Below are 19,113 nucleotides of genomic sequence, written 5' to 3'. Positions count from 1 at the left end.
CACATTTTTTAATAACATGGCACAATTTACATAACACAAGTTTAAATGAGGAGCATGCTGAAGATTCAGTCGCTTCATTTTTTTCTCATTTTTGTACATGATCTAGAAAGACTTAATTTTTTTCCCCCTGTACATAGTAAACAGCAAAAAAAGCTTCTCATTTAACAATCTTTTTGAAATACGCATCGACTAACCACTATGGCTCCGGTGGACATTTTTATGTTGGATTAAAAAACACTGCACAACATGATATCACAGAGTTTGAAGCGCACAACTAAACCTTCAGTGGACTACTAAAATAGATCTCTGCTTGTTAAACAAACTGTCCATAGTTTAGACTTGCTTTTTTGTCTTTTAGATTTGTAGGTACAACAACTTAAGAAAGCACTTTAATACACTGTTTGACCAACAGAACCTATTTCCAAAACATGTACTTTACACTCCTTCAGTAGGGCTGATGTGCTGTCTATTTTGTTTCAATGTGCTGCATTCTCCCCAGAACAAGACTGGTGGTAACTGAGTTGGGGGGCGTGCGCGTGTATTGTAGTATTTGTGCTGCTGGCTTTTTACTTTAAATTGATTGAAATTCAATTCTTCGATAAGCTGTCTAGGATTGTCACCACAATTTATCAGTTGAGAAAATAGTTCTCAAATTATTACGCTTGCTTAATACTAATTGCTGCCTACAGAGCCTTAAAACTGGTCTCCAGCTGCAGGGACCAAGTGTTTGTAAAGTCGGAGTTGTGGAGAGAATACAGCTTGTTGTCCTTTAATTGGTACGCAGTCAGTAGTGGTGAGAAGGCCAGCGTTCAGAAAGGGAGCTCAGATACGTCTTGCATAGTTGAATATGGGGTCTCTGGTACAATGCTAATCAGCTGCGTCAATGAAAAAAATAAAATGAAAAGGAAAATTGCAAAAAAGCACATTCTGAATCACTGCTGTAATACTCCTGTTTACATTTGTTCAAAGTAAAGCTTTCAAAACACCCTTTTGCATATTTGTACCATGATTTTTAATCCATACGGAGTGAGCACAGCAACTGTACACATTATCTACACACCTTGCTGTAGGTGCTAAAGTACCTGTACATTCCAAAGTTCATTCTTACACAACATCACTTTGCTGTACAACAGGAAGAATGAACACAAACAGCTGGAGCAAACTGGAAAAAATCTTAAAAATGTATTTTTTGTTCCATGATTATTGTCTCTTTGTAGTTTTATACAAAAACAATTCATTGTGTGGACATGTCTCTGCCCACATAAGTTATTCACAGCTATATTACAGTCTTGCTTTGCCCAAAGCTAAGTGCTTGGTGAGAGTTCAGTGTTAGAGAGGCACAGGGCAGAAGGGGCACACAGTCTGCTGAACCTCAGCTCATCGTGCCTCAATGTCTTTGTGAGCTGGCCTATCTCTGATATCTGTGGCCAGGGGGGTAGTCCGTCTGGGCGAGCCAGGCCGGGCACCCAATGATGGGATAAGTGGGGGCGGGGCACTCAGAGAGGCGGTGGGTGGTGTTTTGTTGAGGATGCCATTCTGATGGGCAGTAGCTGCAGCAGCTGCAGCTGAGGGGCTGACCCTGGAGAAGTGCATGCCTGGGAGTCCGGGGGCCATGAGGCCTGGAGCGGGGTGGGGAAGGTGTCCGTCAAGGGCAGGGTGGTGCATTGGGGGGTGGAGGCGCCCATGCTCATAGTCCTCTCTGAGCATGTTGAGGCGGTCGCGCTCCTCCAGCTGGGCGCGCTCATGCTCCCTCCTCTGCTCAAGGGCCAGAGGGTGGGAGTGGTCACGATTAAAATCATGCGGTTCACGGTCCCGGTAGGAGCGCTCAGCCTCGTAGAGGCGTGGTGCTGCAAGCCGGTGCAGGGGGTCGTTTCTTAGCAGCAGGTCCCTGGCTAAAGGGTCCCGTCTGTGAATGTCCAGGCCCCTGTAGGGGTCCCTCATTGGGTCCCAGTGGAAGGCGGGGTAGGGGAACCTGTCAGCTCCGGGGATGGGGCTGATACCCATGAAGGGAGCAACCACTCGAGTTCTCTCCAGGCTGCTGATGCTGTTTATAGGGTGGACGCCAGCCATGCCCATAGGCACAGGCATTGAGGAAGGAGGGTGGAGGTTTGGTGTGGAGGGTGGCTGTGCTGGGTGTTCACTTGGCCTCTCGGCAGCTCCATCCTGTTCCTCCTTCCGCTCCTCTTTCACTTTGACTTCACTGCTCTTTTTCTGGTGCTCGTATGGTAGCTCCACCTTCTTCTCTAGGACCTCCCTGCTCAGGCCACTGTTGGGCCGTTCAAGGCTGGTTTGGCGAATGTAGGGTGATGCTGTCCCCCTGTTGGACACTTTGTCCTCTGACACTCGGCTGTCGTGGATGACAGGTGTGTCTTTGTCACTATGCTGGTTATCTTTGAGCTTGTGGTCATCTGTGCCATTGTCTTTCCAGGACTCTGAGTGGTCCCTTTCCCTGTCTTTTGCCTTGTTCTCTTTGTCCCTCTGAGGTTCTCCAGAAGAAGGGGGTAAGTGGTTCCTGTGGTGCTCAGGTGGCCGGCTGTGGCCAAGGAGGCTAATGGGGTTTACAGGGACTGGTGATGGATGGCTCAGGTGACGCTTCTCCACAGACTCCCTAGAAATACAAAAATATACAGTAAATTTTTGTTCAAAAGATTTTTTTCCTTATTCATTTTAATAGTAAGAGATACATTTTATGAAGAAAGATACATTTCAGGAGAAAAAATATCCACAGTATTACATCACCAGAGAGATGAATATCTAACTACTGCAACTCCAATTGATCTCTCTCCTTGTCCTTGGAGCTAAATTAACAGGAGCTGTGGCAGACTAAACCCATTTGACAGCAATGGTCTGCTATACTGCACCCACCTGTCCTTGTCATCTTTGCTGACAGAAGGGTCCCGCTTTTCCGAGTCTCTATCCCTTTCATGTGAGCTGACTGAGGTACTCCTTTCAGAGTCTCCAGGTTTCAGCCAGGGCGGTGGGGTGGGGAAGGAGGGCGGCGTGCGGTGCAGGCGGTTCCATGGCTCCTGGTGACTGCCATTACTGCTGCTGTTGAAGTGCTGCTGTGCATTGGGGCCATCTTTATGGCCGAATACTGAGTTGGCCGCTGTTAGGGATTCAACACATGGAAAAACACGGCAGGACCCAAGTTAAATGCATATCTCCACATCTTGGTGTGCGTGTTTTATTATAATTTTTTTTTATTCTGCTGATGTTCTAATACATGAGTAACATCTAAAACTGTAATCTCTCAATTGGGAACATAACAAACAGCCAATACTTGCTGGTGCAGTAAAATAAAGTACATTACACCCAACAGTGTCATTCATGAGGTTGAAACTCACTTAGTGCTGGATTTCCCAGTCCCCCAAAGGCTGATGAACTGAGCGATCCCAGCCCTCCGAATGAAGAAGGCCTTGTGAAAGGTTCTGGTGGGAGATGCAACATGTTTACCATCCATTCAATGCTCTAACTTCCAAACTTTAACTTTCAAAATGAGACTCTGAAGACCCAAGGTGTCCTTTTTACCTAAGTGAGATGCTGGGGTGAGGAAGTTTCCAGGATGGTGGGGCGGGTGGCCAAAGGGACCAGCTGATGGGTGTGTAGGACCTGAGGAAGGGGACAGAATGTGATATTAAGTGTGTGTTTATTTGTGACCTTGAATACACCTTAACTCATGAATACTTGCTTTCTCTGGAACCTTCAACTGAGCTAATACTGAATAGTGTTTGTTTCCAAAACAGTTTCTCTACTGCATTAACAATTTTCTCTCACCCCACACCTTTGTGACAGTTCTTTACCAAACACACCAATGGGACTGTGTTTTATTATTATTTTTGCATATGTTGTGTATTCAGGCATAAAAATGAATATCTGATATATTTTAGCTGTGTCAGAGGTGGGGCTGTCAGGAGGGCACTGCTGATATTACACATCTACTTGAAACTTCACATAAACAAAGTCAAATGTTATACAAACATTCAAGGTCCCTGGGAGATGAAGCTGTCATACTTTGAAACAAGCAACACCAGCAGGTCAAACTGACCCAGGCCGATGTTGAAATATCTGCAACACTCTTAACTTTTTCCATTTGACCGAAGTAGCTCCCTTTTCTATATCCTGTCAGTACTCATCAACGGGCTTACGAGGGAGATGCACTATATCCATACAAGTGGATGTTTCCGTGCTCTCAGAAGATACTTTGATTGTTCACAACTGAGATCAAAAACAGCACGAACTGACTGGCTGCTATTGTATGTCAAAGGCTCAATCTCTCCATACAGACATCTAGGAGATTCACCTGCAGTGGAGAAGAGCGTGGCAGGCCGTGCCAAGTCGCTGGGATGATGGATGGCGCCAAAAAGGCCAGGGCCCGGAGGCCGACTCAGGAACTCAGGCTTGAGGCCAAAGTCTAGCTTGTGCGGGTCAACCTGCATCTGCTGCTAGAAGACGCCAGCGTGACAGAGAGAAACGCATGTAAAACCCTTCTACACAATGATGCAAAGTTATCACTGTCTGTGTCACAGCTGTAAGAAATGCATGTTTGACATTACACTTGGTACAAGAGTAAAACCTGAATCTCTCTGACTGCCAAGTTGTGTTTTTTTCCTCAGTGGACAATAATAATAGAGGTAATGGTGGTCTAGTGCAGAAGGCATACAATTTATATTATTTTTCATGTTAGTTATTTCAGCCGTATGTTGTATTTAGTGTCTTATGTGGTACAATGGTCAACTTTGCTCTGTAATATTCTTTTGACCACTGATTAAAAAAAAACCAAACCAAATAACTAATAATCTGGAGCTATACTTAATGCATGAATGCAATTCAATTCTCTGCCTGTTTTTGGTGTGTTTTATGCACACACTGAATACTTGAAAAAATAAAAGTAACTGGTTGATGTACACAAGTCTCCCAGAATTATGGTGAGTCAGCCCCAGGAATTCCAGTAATACCTAGTGGTATGAACTTTGTGGGCAAAGTATCTTGATAAGCTGTAGCCTGTCAAAATACACGATTTAAAGATATATTCTTTATACAGCAAGTATGAACGTATGAAGGGTAACGCATTGAACTTTAGGGTGATAAGTAGATTTGGGGGGGGGGGGGGGGGTCAGTAGTTAGTTGAGTCCTCACCTTCACTTTCTGCTGGTGGTGGTATATTTGCCAGGCAATATGGACATGCATGGCACACCACTTCCCTGGTTTCTGTAGACATAAGAAAACACATTTACCCTTGTACACATTCAAAGACAGCCCTTGGTGAAATATGTAGCATTTTAAATATTTCTACCTAATAATATGGACATACATGGATTCAAGCAAAGTGTTACTTCAAGGTTATAGAACCAAATTTTATAGATGTGTGGCTTTATTGTCAGTGAATGAGACTTCTTAACCCTCACATGATGTCATCATACCTCAAAGTGCAGAAAAAAACTGAAAAAAAAAAAAACTTTGTTCCTGCTATATATGATTACATTGTAACAATTTCTGAAAACACATTTGAACAGATGAAAAACTTCATTTTGTGTCTTTATAAGGTTGTTAAAAGTATCCATACACAAATCAGTATCAATACTAAAACGGTGTATCCTGAAATGATACCATTTGTATATAACTAAAGTGATTAATGTTGTAAGTCTAACAATTGCATTTTCATCTGTAGAGGAAGCACTGCTCTCCACAATAAGCTTTGTTGTGGTGTTAACTAGTACACTCAGCCTGCCAGTACAGGGCTCATTTAATTAAAGACACTCTTTACTCCATTAGCAAAAAACCTTTAAGACATCAAAGCTATTATTGTGTGCATGCAAGCACTCACCCTGAGAATGGGCCGAAATGGATCCGTTAGCTATGAGAGAGAGAAAAACAAGTCATGCATTATTTCACTTTCAATCATTGTGCTCCTCAATAGTCTGTTTGCAGCAACCATTACAATCTGAACAGAAATGTAAATTTATGTTTGAAATGATGGCTTTGTAGTAGCTGAGAGGACATGTCAGCTGGCAGTGTTCTGTCTGCCTGTCTACAAACTTCATACTAAACATGAAATCTTTAGTCTTTTCATTTGGTGGTAAAATGCTCCATCTGGTGACTGGAGGGCTTATGCAACATAAGCAGAGTCTAAAGGTTATCTCTGCGTTGTGAGTGTTGTGTGGATGTGCTCTTACCCTGGGGTCCTTCTGTAAGAATGTGTGTGGGACGGCTCCAGGTCTCGTGGACACATCCAGTGGATTAGAGGTCTAGGGATCAGCAGAAACAAGACAAAGGATATTCTCTGTAAGTAACTCCTATTTTAATTTTGTCTCTCCGTAGGTCTATGAATGTGGGTGGCGAGGATGTGTGTTTTTACCTTGGGCTGAAAGGCGCCCTGCAGTGAGCCGAAGGGTCCGGTTGGAGGGATGACGGGAGGAAGGCCAGACATGGCCGGTGGGTAGGAGTGAAAGAGCTGAGCAGGGAAATAGGGAGGGGATGTGTGAGGATGGTTGCGTTGTTCAGAGAGATGCAGGACAACAGCCACATGAGTCAAAGGGGATGGGGCACACAGTTTACACTGACAGATGAGCAACATTCAATCTGAATATTACATATTCTGACTGCTGAGATGGAGGAGGTTACAGACGATTGCCTACATGTTTCACAAACTGCGAGTTTATCAAATATTCCTTGCTTGTTCCCAGTGGATTTAAATAAGGGAAAACACTCCTTTGATATGAAAACTAGAATGTTGTAATACAAGCAAAATGCATGTAAACCAAACAAGTGCTCAAGGCGTCTGTAAAATATCTTTCCCTTCTCCAAGAAAGGAAAGATATGTAAGCAACTACTCAGTGTAATTGTTCTTGTCAGTTTTATTAGCCTTAGTGGAATTACAGAATGTTTTTTATTTTTAACTTGCCTCCATTTAATCATGGATGGTGCAACAAAATTGATTTAAAGTTAGGATGAGTTATTAGACGCTCTTGAGGCTACGCTGTAAGGTTTTACTTGAAACTTGTGCTTCCCGGAGTATCATGTTTTACAACATCACTAAGTTTAAAAAGAGGAAATGGCTTCAGGGTATTTGCTGCTCTGTCATATTAAGACTGAGGAAATACTGAGAGGCCCTGTGATGGACTGGTGACCTGTCCAGGGTGTACACCGCCCTCACCCAGTGTGAGCCGGGATTGGCCCCAGCACCCTCATGACCCGGAAACAGATAAGTGGTAGAAAATTACTCAGTAATTCCTCATATTAAACTCTTTATCTCAGCTCTGAGGGACAGTTGGAAAAGACAAATCATTCTTATGCAGCCAAACACTGCAAGTGTGTGGAAGCTTTAAACTAAGTCCAATTTAGTGAGGAATATTGAGCAAGCCACTGCTGTTAGCAGAAAAATACAAAATGAGTGTAGTAAGCAAGAAGAAGCTATAGTGTTCCTTTGGCTGTTACAGAAGAAACTGCACTGTTACCGCTGTCTGTATGCATTTCAATGCACAGTCATTTCTTCGTTGCATGCACAATAAATCTGCAGAATGCAGAATGCACTAAGCTGCATTGTTTCATTAACCACAACATTTACTGAGGCTGAAGGGTGAGATGATACAGCCAAAATGCTTACAGCATCCATTAAGATGAGAATGAACAATTTCATGGCATCTACAACAGACATACACACAGAAAACTAACACGGGCTGGAATGGTATAATGACCAAGCAAATGGCTCTGCAGACAGGTAGGTAAACTCACACTGTGTCTGTAGAAGGGGTCAACTTTTGTTGGGTATTTGTCAAACTGTAGGAGAAATGAAACAGAGCTAAGTACAAATACACGGTCACCCACACATATATTCTGACTTATATCAGGGTCATTTCAGGCCAACACAAAATACATCAGAAACTGCATTTTAGAACTAGGAGTATGCTGGAAAATTGAGATTATGATCACAGATGTCAACTGGGTGGCAGAGTGCAACCACTTCCCAAGCTAGACCATTTTCTTGCTCCCTTTTCATGATCATGTGAAGACCTCGTAAACTAGCATGGGTTCTGCGTCTCATTTGGCTCCTTTTAGTGGTGCGAAACAAGCTCAGGGCGAATATTTCCCCAGTCAAGACTAAACATTGCAGCCATAAAAAGGCTTTTTATGGCCTCATTAGCTGTCAGAGGCTTTGCTATGCTGCCTTTGAGGTATCATCAGAGCCAAGCAAACCCTCTGTGGGCCAAGCAGTTACTAATGTGTGTATGTGTGAGCGTGTGTGTTGACGTGAGTTTTAGGTCCAGCCACCCATTGCCTGTGGTCTCCCCCAACAAACAGTGAGGCTCTTAACATAAGGCATTTGCCAGTAATAAAAACCCTCAAACAGGACCAAATGATGTCATTAAATTCAGAATGAATTAAGTGTATTATGTTCTGAGAGCTGGCTCTGAAGTTAACATGCTTTGGGCAAGTTATTGCCAATTTAGAAAATAACAGCATTCAAGTCTGGAGTCCTAAAGTATGCCAGAGAAAACAGTAGAAAGGCTTTCTGGGAGAATAAAGCCATCATTGTGGTGTGGATGGACAGACATGGTCGTACTGAAAGGCCGCCATAGAAGTTCACAGGTCTTTGCAGTGTGCCGCTCACACACTTCAAACTATAAAATCTTCACTCTTTGACTCACAAAATGAAAGCACTCTAAGTGCCATACGAGCTACTCTATAAAGCTGTTATCAGAACACGCTTATGGTGAGATTTCTTCCCCCAACCCAACACAGTTGCGTTCTACTTATCCTCACATTTCTGGCAGGGGTACGCACCATAGGCGGTGCTGGGGTGGGCATGATGGCGTGGGGGAAGGGCGTGAACGTGTGCTGGTGGGTGTGCTGGTGCGTGTGTTGGTGCTGATGCTGGTGCTGATGCTGGTGCTGGTGGAACTCAGTGCGAAGGTAGGGCGGAGGGCCCAACGAGGCGCCGCGGTCGGCGCTTTGGGAGGCCAGGAAACGGGTGTTGAGCTCCTGGCGAAGAAGGTCTTGCTCTGGAATAGCAGAAGCAAGTGGACAGGATTAGAATGGGGTTTGTTAAAGAGAGGAGAGAGACTGCTGAGAAATCTCAAACATTTTTACACAGAAGACTGGATGGACGCTTAATGGCCTCAGAAGCTGTTATGCAAAGTTTTCTCCCAGGGACCTCCATATGGTATGAATTTTGTTGTGGTAGATGGTTTTTCCAATGAAACTTTATCCAAATGTGAAATGTTCTGAAAGGAAACCCATAATGAGACCTGTCTATGTAATTAAGACATATTTTAGTTAATTCGATTACAGCAAAATTAAGGTATTTTTCATTTTCCAGATCCTGCTGGAAGCTATCAAAGATCCCTGGAGGGAGCTCAGTGTAAAGCCATGTCAAAGTCAGAAAAAGAAACAACCAGGAAATGACTGATTATCAGCATGTCATTTTAAATTTGAGCGAGACCCGAGATGATTAGAACTGTCTGCCTGCTGGAACAGTCAAATGCTGTGATTTGATACGCTTCAGCCCCTCAGAGGGAACAACATCTGTTGTTCTAATAACCTCTGCACAGCCTGTGGAGAAAGAATGGATTTCAAGTAATCACTGGCTTTTCTTCTAAATTCAACAAAACCTGCCTTGAGAGATTACGTCTCCTCCTGAGTAACCTTATCCCTTCCATTCCACAGTGACTCGCTACAATATTTTCTGCATTTATTTCAAGCTTTATTGGGCTGGGAGCTGGGGTGGAATTTTCTCTTCATAAAAATTTCATTAGTATCTTTTGAACAAAATCCAGCTCGCTCTGTTCCATATTGACCAAATTGATTTCTCACACATGAACACCATTCCTAGTGAATATGAAAGTTCTTGGAACACCGCTGAAAGCGCGACCCCTCCTCGCTCCTCTTTCCCCCACACTGACCCTGACATTTAGCTTGACAACACTGCATGGAAATGTGCGCTGGGTCTGTAATCGCTTTTGCTATGCGGTCTGACTGCCTGGGGGATATTACTGGTGTGTGAGAAATGATCAATCGGAGCACGACAGACAGTGTGAACTTGAACTGTCCACACGGCTATAAACACACAAAACCTTGGGCATGGAGCACGTGGATATTCTTGCACCAGGTGCTTGTTTCTTTAAATAATTACCAGAGCAACATGCTGACTGTCCATCTGTCTGCACATCTCAACCACTTTAAAATCAAATACCACTCTGAAATTATTACTCTTACTGTCCCAATCTGCTTGGCAAAATCCATGATGCAACATTTGGCTACAATAGGACTTCCTCTTTTTGGCCACCTAATAAGCAGTCCTCTGCCACACCACTTGGGGGCAGTGTGGGGCAGCTTGTGATGGTTACCTGAGTAGGCACTCCCAGCAGCAGGGTGTCCAGGTACTGGCAGGGCGCTAGACGTCAGTGGTGGTGGTGGAGGCAAGGCTGCTGGAGGAGCGAACATATTGGGGTGATGTGAGTGTGGTGAGGACTGCAAGGCAGGGGAGAAGCTGTGGGGGGTACTCTGGTTAGCCGCCAAGGGCAGCGGGAAGGTGGGGGTTGCTGCTGTAGCTGCCGCCACGGGAGCAGGCGGGTGGTGGGGGAGGTGAAAGGAGGGACCTGGAGGCCCGTGGGGCTTGGTGCCTGGGGTGCTGCTCCTGCTGCTGCTGGAAAGAAAGAAAGGGGAAAAGACAAGAGAAATATGGAGAAAGGAGCCTGGTTAAGCCATGCGTGATCAGTCAAAATTAATACTTGTTCCTCCACACCTCTTAATCTCCATCTGCTCCAATGTTCATGTCCTAGCACGGTGTTTTCACACCTTAACTGTCCTCCATTTACAACCGCCTCCCCACTCCTCTCTTGTGCTTCACAGCATCCAGGACAAACATGATCCGCGAAAACACCACATTCTCAGTACCCTCAGATACAAATAAAGCACCGCTGGCAAGCACAACAGAATGAGCATCTGTCTTTGAACAGCTTCTGTAGAGGCACTTCCTCCAGAGCCAGGTAGTGAACATGTGCATCGGAAATGGGATGAGAGGGTGTATGCATGTGTAAGCAAACAGTCTTTTGTAGTGTGTGTGGGTTTTCCCTGCGGGCGGCCACAGAGCCTGTGTCTCCACAGCACCATGCACAAAGCCTAAAAGCTCATTTGCAGTGCTCACTCTTTGCTGTGGGCCCGGGCTGTGATTATTCACAGTGGATGCCAGGCTCTGCTGGCACACTGGCAGACTGGCAGTGTTGGCACAGGGAGTGTGAGGCGAAGCCAAGTCCTGAGAGCCTGTGAGGCAGAGCTGTTGTTGGGACTGAGTAGGTTCTGAAGGAGCGGTGCTGGAGTCATGGAGTCTTAAATTAATGAAGAGTCTCACAGGTCTCAGTGCTTCTTAATGGATTAGGACACAAACTGAGCCTTGCCCTAGCTATTGTTGTTATTTTTAATTCTATGAAAAATTAGCACGATGACTTGAACTTACAGAGTGGCGCACTGCTGAGGATGCTTATACTTGGGAAATTTAAAAACCTGTAAAATTTCACTTCCATCTAGGCAGAACATTACAACTTTCCGTTTACACAGACATTGGTAAAATAAAAAGGGTATAGTACTGCTTCAAGGTTAAACTATACTATTGTATATAATGGCAGTATAACTGATGGGGGCTGGAATCTGTAAAGAGCCCCAGTGACAGTGTGGGTGGCTAATCAATCACAGGCACTCAGGGAGCAATGTGGCCCTTTTATTTTAATAATAGTTAGTAGTACTGTTTGACTCAGGAACTTAAAGCTCCGCCTGATAGCAATTTACATACTGATCAGGGCATCATGCGTACTTTCCGCTCTAGAGATATTCTAGCACTTTCAAGTATGTGTGAACGGTGTGTCTGAATGTGGAGGCCACTCCACTGCAATTTTCTGTGTCAGAATGCATGAGAACATGAGATGTGAATTTCTCTTTTAATATGTGAGATTTTCTAATATTAGCCATACCTGTGACCGTTGAGGTTGAGGCTGTTGTAGGCAGAGAGGGGCCGGGGGTGGCAGCGTGATGGTGGCCGATGGGGCCCTGCTTGGCTGGGATGCTGTTGGTGTGGATGGTGTGTCGGAAGGGCAGGTGATGGTGGATGTGGGTGAAGGCTGGGTGTTGGTGGTGGCCGGGGATGAGACAACAATTCCGGTTGATGCTGGTGCTGGGGCCGGGGAGGGGGGGGTGGCGAGGGCTCTTGGCCCTGGGCGAGAGGCAGGGCTGCGGGCGTCTGAGGCCTGGGGAGAGCCTCTGAACGTGGAGGCAGGTGTTTCAAGGCCGGAGCCTGAGTCGGGCCGTTTGCCTGGGTCCAATGAGGGGACAGAGGCCGGGAGTTGGATGACTGTGGCTGTGAAAGGCAGAGGTCTTGAGGGGGCAAAAGTTGATTGGGAGTGCTGGATGCAGGGGGTTGTGGCTCCCTGCAGCTCTCCTGGCTCCTCTCTTGACTGCGCTCTAGGCCTGACACCTTGGGGAGGCCTGGGCCGTGAGGCTCCTGGCTGCCATTGGTGGAGAGCACATCGATGCCAAAATCTGGAACTGACCAAAGCAAAGAGAAAATCTGTGATAAAACACTGTGATAAAACACCAACAATTGTCAGAAGGAAGTGCCTTCTGACAATTGTTGGTTTTCCATTGGTAGTCTACAAACTTTAGACGCAGCAGAAACATAAATTAATAATCTTTTTAATTAATTCAACAGACAAACAATTGGATTTAAACCTACTTTGAGTGAAAACACCCTGCATGGCCATAGCTTGATTTAGGTGCGTGAATAAAGAGTGCGGATGAAAATCTCCAGCTTTAACAAACATGATGTATGTGAAATGCGTCTTTCCAGGCGTTTCCAAATGCCATCTCTTGTGCTGTGTGGGTACATTCAACCCACAAACTAACACACCCTACTTGGGTGTGCATTGTTGACATTGTTGACCCAAGACCTTTCCCAGAGAGACTCTACACATCTGAAATGTACTTTTCTTCATGTTCACTCTGTTTTGAATACAGATACATTTCCAAGGTTCAATTTCATGGATGACTTAAGTTCACTTGCCGGACACATTAAATTTATCCTGGTCAGATGGGTTTATTTATGCATGTGCAGACCTGTATATGCAAACTAGCTAAATTGTGCAGAAAAACACATTGGCGTGGATATTTGCATATGGCAAATGTCAAATTGCTGTTGCCTTTTCTTTCACCTCTCCCAAAGAAGTTACAAGCACACAGTTACACTAATCTTTTGAGTGTTTGCTTAATGTCTTGTGCTAACTAGCTTGAGGGCAATGACAGTTAGGGCATATTAAAGGACATTGCAGGATAACAACACTGCCTTCATTAATTTACTTAAGCATGTAATGTGAGGGATGGCTGCACATTGGCTGTGTCTCTGATAAGATGAGGATTAGTTTTATGGACTTTCAGTAATTGCCAAAAACCAGCAATTGCCTGCCATTAGAAGGCCTGGGTGGACTCCATTATGTCCAACGTGTGAATTAATCCAAAGAATGAAAATCAACTGTTGTACAGTATTGAAGTCAGCCAGAGCAATGGCTAATGAGCTTCATTCAGGGTATTTCTCTGCTGGGACATCCTCCTTCAGAAAAAGTGCTCAGAAACCAGCAGTCAGCTTGGCTGCTCCAGAGGCAGAGAAGCTCATGGGAGTTGACAGTGCATACATAAACTGTAATTAACTCTCCCCAGGCCTCACAGGGGTTTAGGGACAGGAGTTAGGGCTCCCCTCCTCTCCCCCTTAGTGAAGTCAGCTAAATCCTTTACCTGCCAGAGAGGTGTAGATGGGACCCAGGGTCCCCTGGGCTGAGGCAGCAGCCTGTCACAGTGGGCTTCCATCTCACTGACACACTATTCCCCTTGGACCAACTCCACAGGGAGCTGAGGTAACAGGCTTCTACGAGAACGTCCATCCAATAACGTTACAATGCTAAGCAAGGTATTAGCAACTCGAGGTGCTTGTGATACTGTGCTCAAGGATCAGAAGTGGTAATTCTTACTTGCGAGATCACAATCAATATCAACAACAGCTGTTAACTGCTGCTCTCTGTGGGTGTGCTTACAGGGACATCTGCCAGCCTGTCAGGAGTAAAGGATCAAACTTTACCAGGTTAAAGGGTTTTTGTATTTGTCTCCATTAACTGTCTTTGGGCCACTGCAAAGAAGGGAAATCCCTGCATCACACAAAGAGGCCTCAATCTGTTTAGCTAACTAAACTTTTTATATATACTGAATTTCCTCTTTGGCAGTCTGCACACAAAACATCCCTTATTCAACCCTCACGTGCATCGATGAACATGAAAGCCCAGCAGCCGTTAAATCCATCTCCCTCAACCATGTCAGTCTTCTCCACTTACAAATGCTATTACCGGTCAAGAGAGACTGCTGCTGGCAAACAACTTCCCCGGAGCAGACGGTAAAGGAGAAATTCCCAATTCTCAAGTCTCCTGCTACACCTCTGAGTCCCTGAGGTCCATGGCTTGTTTTGAGAATGTGCTAACACGCTAAAAAGAAGGTGTCTATTCTGGTCATAATGAAGACTCCAGGGCCAGGCAGGAGGGGGAAGAACAGAACCCTCCCACGAGGGTTCATTTGCCAGTCTTCTTCATCCCTGGAAACAAATAAGTGCAATTCCCTCTTGGATTACTCAAAATGTGGAGCCCTACTGTTTCTCAACATTTCAGTGGTATTATTGTGGTTCCTAACTAGTGCACACTACTTGGTGGATCATCACAGTAGAGAAAGAGGCCTGTGGATGTGTGGGGTAGCTTGGGAGTGTGTGTGGGGGGGAAACCAGAGTGTAGGAGAGTTCTGTGAGGGTCAGCTGAGAGTGTGCGTGTGTATATGCGTGCGTGCAGGAAAGCCAATTATTAAGGCTGGATGTCAGGGGACCCAGCACTGATCTTGAGGGGATAACTCATTAATCCAGGGTGAGCCATCTCCCACTGTTCACAGTGCATTAGGTACACCCACCAGCCCTGCTGATTTGTATCTCCCCACATGATTTCAGCGACACTGCAGCATGTAATCATTAGATGGGCTCCAATTCGGATCTGGCTGAACTGAATCTAATATGATAACATCAAATATAACACAGTATGACGAAAGTAGATGAAAAAAAAAAGAAAATCAAAACGCTTCCCTTAAAAAAGTCATTAAAAACTGCAGTGAGACATCAGATAAGAGACAAGTTAATTTGTATGCAGGCCTCTTTCTTGATCTGTGGTTCACCTTTATTGTTATTATCCTGAAGTGGACCCGGTTCATTAGCGCCATGCAACTGTTTTTACTGTTGGTATTTTTCAGTGTGCTGCTAACATCCCGTTGATTCTGCATGGTTAATAAGCCTACGAATTGCTTAGCTAATGGTCCTTCACCAGCAAGATATTTGGATTGGTGGGGCCATATTCAAAACAAAGGGCTCAGCCCTTTGAGCCGAGGTCTGCACTAGCCAAGGCGAGTTTATTTATATAGCGCATTTTCATACGCAAAGGCAATTCAATGTGCTTTACACACCGAGAGAACAAACAGAATAAAGTAAGAACAGTGCTGAAACAATGAAAGATCATGGTAAATCATAATTCAATGACATGCACAAAATCAAAGTTATAGAATTATAAAATTATTGAATTAAAACGATTCAAAGAATACTACTACTACACTAAGCCATGGTCTGTAGAGGGAATCACAGAGGGCCTTGCAAAGGGACATGCACAACATTAGGTCGTTTAATATGGTGTTAGGTCATTACCGGAGTGTATAAGGGGATTAATTTAGCATATTATATTTCAATGTCATCTCTAGATACAGTCTGGCTCATACAAATGATTAACAAACAAGCACCACCATCATCATCTCGGCACAACTGGCAGCTCAGCACCTGTCCTTTTGAAAAATAAATTAGGATGCAACTCAAGCCAAAACTGCCATGCCAGACACTCTCGTTTCTCTCTCGCTCATCTGAGTGTGGGTGGGTACGACAGTCTCTACATGGGAATGGAGACAAATGGCAAAAGGATGCCTTCAAGGGCCTTGCAACACCCTAAGCCTCTATCCCTTGCTCTCATCCCTCCCCTCTCATCCTTTTCCGAAAATAGCACCTCAACACAGTCTAAACCTTCAAACTCATTTATGGGATTGAATCCAGGCAAGGGTCACACAGCTCTAATCATACAAAACCAACAACCTCACAGAGCGTGGCAGCCGTGAGACTGATAGGTGAGCGGCAGCCGCTGCCACCTCACAGTTATGTACTGAGAAGAGGTGAAATGTGGTGAGGGTTTAGAGTAACACGTTAAAGCTTGTGTAACTCACAGATGTTTTACTTTCTGTGAAGTGACTCGATATTCAGACTATTTACTTGGAAACAATATAAAAAAAATGTAAAATCAGAGCAATTGCCACCATCTGAAAAAGTGTAAGAAATTTATTTTCTTTGTCATATAGAACCAATGTTAGGGTTTCAGCTAATAACTAAAAAATCTCACTGTTACTTCCATTTGGGACAATAAATTCTACTTTTTTGAAAGTGCTCAGGCACAACCGCTTTTCCCATCAATCAGATTACAGATTGGATTACCAATAAGGTAAGGCTCAGGGGTAAAAACGAAAACACAAATGGCATACTTAATATTTGTGGGCGGTCATACTGAGCCATCAAAACATAAAAGACAAATAGATTGGCAGAGGGTCAGCAGGTCAAATCAGTCCAACAATAGCACGATGGGTGTTTGCTTGACTCATCTGGCTGTATAACTTCTAACACTTCAAGGACAATGACTGCTTCAGAGTTCATGGCAGTGAACACAGAACTTTCCAGGAACTTTACAGGAATCAATGCTCTAATAATGTATTAATAATAATGTATTATCATATTGGAAAACGTAATCTGTCCGAGTTTAGCACTGGCCTGGGATAAAACGAGAAAATCTTTCTGAATACAAATGTTAACATCACCCCTTCAGGGAGCTGCATTTTCTGCCCTGTTCTTCCAGCTCTGACTGTTATTCTCCAGCTGATAGGAATCAGCATAATGCACAACTCTTCTCACAAATCACATCTTATTTACAGGGACAGCAGTTTTACACCTCTCATGCCGACACAGTGTACAAGGCTTAAACTGCACTGTGATACAGGTGGATCAACAGATTATTTTGGTGGAGAATTTTTATTTAAAACTCTGGGCTTGGACTCACTGCGGGTATGCAATAGTTGCATCGTTGGGAGGCTGATTTTTTTTTTTCTCTCTTGACTTGTCTTCTTTTCACTGCCCAGCAACCCCCTCCACAGAAAAGAGAAAAATAAAGGGAGGGAGGCAGGCTGCTTGTTCAAGTTGAATCAATTAAAATGCACACTGCATTGAACAAGGACTCATGGTCGGCATTGAAAATCCCATCTTGCATTGGTATGTCTCAGTAAACATTAATTACAATCAGGATCTCCCCCTGTTTTCAGCTGGCCAATAAGAAGCTAGTAGGATAGAAATCTCCCTTAAAAAAATATTGTCAGGCCCCGGTTACATGTCATGGTTTAAGAAACAATTTAGCCCAAGGCTTTAGTCTGGAAACCATTTAATCCTGGCAGAAAAAAACTGAAAAACACAGTATACGTGTTTCTCTTCTGTCTCCATATTCTGTTTGACAACAAAATTATAGTTGTAATTGAGCAGCAAGTGTTGACAGTGGTTTGACCTCCAGAGTGGTGTAGACACCATATGTTCCCCAAAGAACTCCTTGATGAGGAACTGGGCTGGGTTTATTTGTTTTTAATGAGGACTGCCGTTGCATTAATGGCAGACATCTTTAACAAATCCCCCTCCCACAAGAAAGCAATAAATAACAGACCTCAAGTTTCTCATGTTCATAAGAGCTCTAGTCTCAGCTGACCCATCAAGCCAACATACAACAGCATCTTTCCATCTCTCTCCATGTGTTGTGATTTAGAAAGAGCCTTTCCAGTTTATTAAGGACAGCTACACATTCAGTAGAACAGCTCTCTGATGAATATAACACATGTGAAATTCACAATGTTCTCACACTCAGGAGAGTCTGTCTTTCTCAGTGGAATACCCTGGGGTTCATATTAGTGGATGACATCTGAGCTCAACTCCCATGTCTGGACTGGATTGTGTTTTGAAATCCCTGATGTCCTAATGCCCCTCTCTGGTGCCCAGAGTGGCGACAATCCATGAAGACTGTCTGGACATTAATCGAAGGATTCATTTCCTCATCTGCACTGCAGAGACACCTCTACACAACTCACTTCCACAGAGACTTTATGAGACAGTTTGACTCTGGATGTAATCAATTCCTGTTTTTCCTGCTATGGTGAAAATTTGAGGCTAAGCAAATGTTTAAAAACGTAATGAGGAGTATAATGTGGAGCTAAAACTTGCACTTTAGTGCTGTGATGTCAGTTCAGAAGCTGCAGCTCTGGGTCAGCGACCTTGAGGGAAGCTTTCTCTCTGATCTCATAGCAACAGCCTCCAGAGAATCTCCCCTCTATGACCTCCCCCTCTTCGGCTCTGAAGACCATAACAGCATTAGGTTTTCTGAGAGCGCCAACACCCTCTTATGTCTCCAGAGTGTTGGAGTGCCTCACAGCAACAAGTTCACAGCACACAAGCATGTGTGTTGGACATGCCCCAGATGGGAGCTCCGGCTGCTGGGACCTGACAATGACGGACGCTCCTCTGCTGGCCCTCCCAGACTCTCTGTCATGTCAGCAACTCTCTAAAGCTACAGTTGGGAGGGGTGTTGGGTTACACAGCCTGGACATCCTGCCGTGTGGAGGGTCTTGGACTGGAGCTGTTTTATTAGTGCTAGACTCCCGGGGGGGCTGGAGAAGGGGAGTGGGAAGCTAAACAGAATTAAAGATGGGGGCGTAGGTGAGTGGGCCAACTATTTTGGCTGTGAGAGAATGACGTGTGTACTCTTTCATTGAGAATACCACAGTGTGCCAATATCACTTCACAGCAACACTTCACAGTAAGGCCAACAGCAGGCGGGCAGCGGGGGAGAGTTGTTAAGCTGCCTCTCTTAACATCTATATTTCATGCCTGTCTCATTTGGTTTATGAATTTTGTATTACGAGTTGTGAAGCCAAAGC

The 19,113-nt window shown here is 44.5% G+C and overlaps 1 protein-coding gene across 11 annotated transcripts in view; it reads right to left on the bottom strand.

Moving 5' to 3' along the window:
• Positions 1 to 19,113, bottom strand: part of auts2a (activator of transcription and developmental regulator AUTS2 a) — a 285,288-nt gene continuing 266,175 nt past the window's right edge. For 3 of the 11 annotated variants that reach the window (XM_029518908.1, XM_029518897.1, XM_029518898.1), the window contains exons 7-19: positions 11,964 to 12,534; positions 10,344 to 10,642; positions 8,761 to 8,999; positions 7,732 to 7,776; positions 6,356 to 6,451; positions 6,174 to 6,245; positions 5,825 to 5,854; positions 5,137 to 5,208; positions 4,301 to 4,442; positions 3,529 to 3,609; positions 3,345 to 3,428; positions 2,866 to 3,118; positions 1 to 2,608 (exon numbers count right to left, since the gene is read on the bottom strand). In XM_029518908.1, the coding sequence (XP_029374768.1) occupies positions 1,378 to 2,608; positions 2,866 to 3,118; positions 3,345 to 3,428; positions 3,529 to 3,609; positions 4,301 to 4,442; positions 5,137 to 5,208; positions 5,825 to 5,854; positions 6,174 to 6,245; positions 6,356 to 6,451; positions 7,732 to 7,776; positions 8,761 to 8,999; positions 10,344 to 10,642; positions 11,964 to 12,534 (3,215 nt within the window). In that variant the 3' untranslated portion in view covers positions 1 to 1,377. The remainder of the gene's footprint in view (positions 2,609 to 2,865; positions 3,119 to 3,344; positions 3,429 to 3,528; positions 3,610 to 4,300; positions 4,443 to 5,136; positions 5,209 to 5,824; positions 5,855 to 6,173; positions 6,246 to 6,355; positions 6,452 to 7,731; positions 7,777 to 8,760; positions 9,000 to 10,343; positions 10,643 to 11,963; positions 12,535 to 19,113) is intronic. The other 8 variants (XM_029518901.1, XM_029518900.1, XM_029518903.1 and 5 more) reach the window with 8 other exon arrangements.

The sequence above is a fragment of the Echeneis naucrates genome, chromosome 14 (assembly GCF_900963305.1).
Source record: "Echeneis naucrates chromosome 14, fEcheNa1.1, whole genome shotgun sequence".
NCBI lineage: Eukaryota > Metazoa > Chordata > Actinopteri > Carangiformes > Echeneidae > Echeneis > Echeneis naucrates.
The sequence above is the reverse complement of the archived record's forward strand: the minus strand, read 5'-3'. Positions and strand labels throughout refer to the sequence as shown.